Raw genomic sequence first — 2,131 nt, 5'->3', positions numbered from 1 at the left:
TTTAACCAGTTCCCTATTATTGGAATGGAAGCAAAATTTTAAGTATGTTTACTTAGCTCAAAATCTTAAAACTAAAATTAAAAATCTCAGACCATAGCCACCACTGAATTCCTTAACATGAAAGCAATTTTGACACTGAATGATTAAATCAACTAAAATATCAATAAAGTATAATTTTTATTGTCCTTAGAATGTTACTATCAGTTTTGATCAGGATGTTAAAAAAGTTACATATTGCAATAACCTGAATACCATATGCATGATTTGCCTCTGAAGCTGTTCAATGATAATTAACCTAATTAATGTCATTCTAAGACAATAAACAGTAAGCTCATTTCTCCAAAGAACAACCTGTACTAGCACAATCAGAAAACAAATGAAGGACTTGAAGACAGTAGTCAGTTACTAGAAAGTATCACAGATGTTAAGACATGAAGAAACACTTTCCCGAAAATTTATTCACTACAATCAGTGATTCTTAAAGTATAGCCTGGAAACCTTTGGTAATTTGTAAGAAATCTCCAGATGACTGAATCGAAATGAACAGTCACTAAGCATATTATGTGTGAAGCAACTGGCTAAGCCCAGACATACACAGATGGGTGACACCCAGACCCTGTTCCCCAGTAACTCAAAGCTGGGAGGAGGACGAGGGGATAAACAGACAAAGAATCCTAATGTACAGCAGAGTTTCCCCACGGTCAGCGTATCCATGGGCCTGGATGAGAGCCCTGGGGCTGTCACCTGTTGGAGGGTAGCCTCATCCAGTATGCCATACAAGGTTACCGTTTTCTATTTGTGCACAGAGAAAAGGGTTGGGAAGCGCTGTTATATAGTTAAACACTATGAGGATGGAGCACGAAGGACAAATAATATCTTACAGAGTGGCAATGTTTGAGTTCTCTAGACAGAAGAAGGGGAAAATAATTTGGATTTCTGTGATTTTAATATTGCCTAGGTGTCTGAATTTATAGTTTTGTTTTGGTATTAAATATTGTAGTAGGAGTGACATCTGAGATAGAGTCGTAACCTAGAATTGTGGAATGAGGGAGGGTCCTAATGATGTCACTTCTCCACTTAGGGAGATTGTGTGACCATCACAGGAGGGACAGTTCACATCTTATGTTAATGTACAGGAAGTACATTAACATGAGTCAGAATTTTTCACACTACAATCTACTTTCTTGTGTTATGGGTCAAAAATCTGACTGCAAAACTGGAAAATGAAATACTATTGAAAATAGGAAATACCTGCTTGCAAGGAATTTACTTCGCCACACATCACACTGTATCGACATGCGCTCCAGCTGCTCGGCAAGTTGGGCTGTGTTTCGACCTAGGGCTTCGTTTTCTAGAATCAGCTGATTTTTCTCACGGGCTAGACGTTCAAAGTGATACTGAAGGTCATCCCCAACAGAAGCCACCAGCAACTTCTTTAACTCACGATTGACCTAGAACCACATGACCAATATAACAAGCTTATGTGAAGTTTCATGTCTTTACTGTAGCAAAATGAGCAAAAGGGAAGCTTTCGTGTGATTTGGACTTCCATGACTTAAAGTGTACGTCAAAGAGTGATATTAAATATTTAAGTTTCATATTGTACATATACTAACCATATTTATCTCTGTCTTTATATTTGTAGCCCATGTGGTTATAAACTGAGCCTCTTATAATAAGAATACAAATATTACCGTAAAAATTACAAACTGCTTCTGGTCAATAGTTAAAGGTAAAAAATTAGAAAACAAAACCAATTAAGTTTTGTTAAAAAATAGTCTGAAAGAGATGTTTTATGTGTCTTTTTAAATCTTATTCAACATTTAAAAATTAATTTCTTTGTGCCCTAGGGTTTTTACTTTTAAGAATTTAAGCAAAGGAAGCTAGCTATTCAGGATATCCACAGGCACATTTTTTACACTCTTATTAAAATTGCAAAAAATTGAAATATAAATGTCCAAAAGTAGGTTTTGGTATATGGTGCAGCTATGGAAGAACACAGTTACTATTAATAATGATGATGTAATAGAATATCCTGACATAAGAAAACATTATTAGTAACTAAAAAAAGTGGGCTGTAAGACAAAAATAAATTCTCTCTCTCTCTCTCTCTCTCTCTCTCTCTCTCTCT

General features: G+C 35.6%; 2 protein-coding genes across 5 annotated transcripts in view; one reads left to right on the top strand and one right to left on the bottom strand.

Moving 5' to 3' along the window:
- The window catches only part of CCDC181 (coiled-coil domain containing 181), a 31,122-nt gene that overhangs the window by 23,493 nt on the left and 5,498 nt on the right, over positions 1 to 2,131 (top strand). The gene's annotated exons all lie outside the window — the stretch shown is intronic.
- The window catches only part of BLZF1 (basic leucine zipper nuclear factor 1), a 10,793-nt gene continuing 8,673 nt past the window's right edge, over positions 12 to 2,131 (bottom strand). Inside the window, exon 4 of the mRNA XM_019647512.1 lies at positions 12 to 1,451. Coding sequence (XP_019503057.1) covers positions 1,197 to 1,451 — 255 coding nt within the window. The 3' untranslated portion in view covers positions 12 to 1,196. The remainder of the gene's footprint in view (positions 1,452 to 2,131) is intronic.

Source organism: Hipposideros armiger, unplaced genomic scaffold, assembly GCF_001890085.2.
Source record: "Hipposideros armiger isolate ML-2016 unplaced genomic scaffold, ASM189008v1 scaffold_6, whole genome shotgun sequence".
In the NCBI taxonomy this organism is placed as follows: domain Eukaryota; kingdom Metazoa; phylum Chordata; class Mammalia; order Chiroptera; family Hipposideridae; genus Hipposideros; species Hipposideros armiger.
The sequence above is the reverse complement of the archived record's forward strand: the minus strand, read 5'-3'. Positions and strand labels throughout refer to the sequence as shown.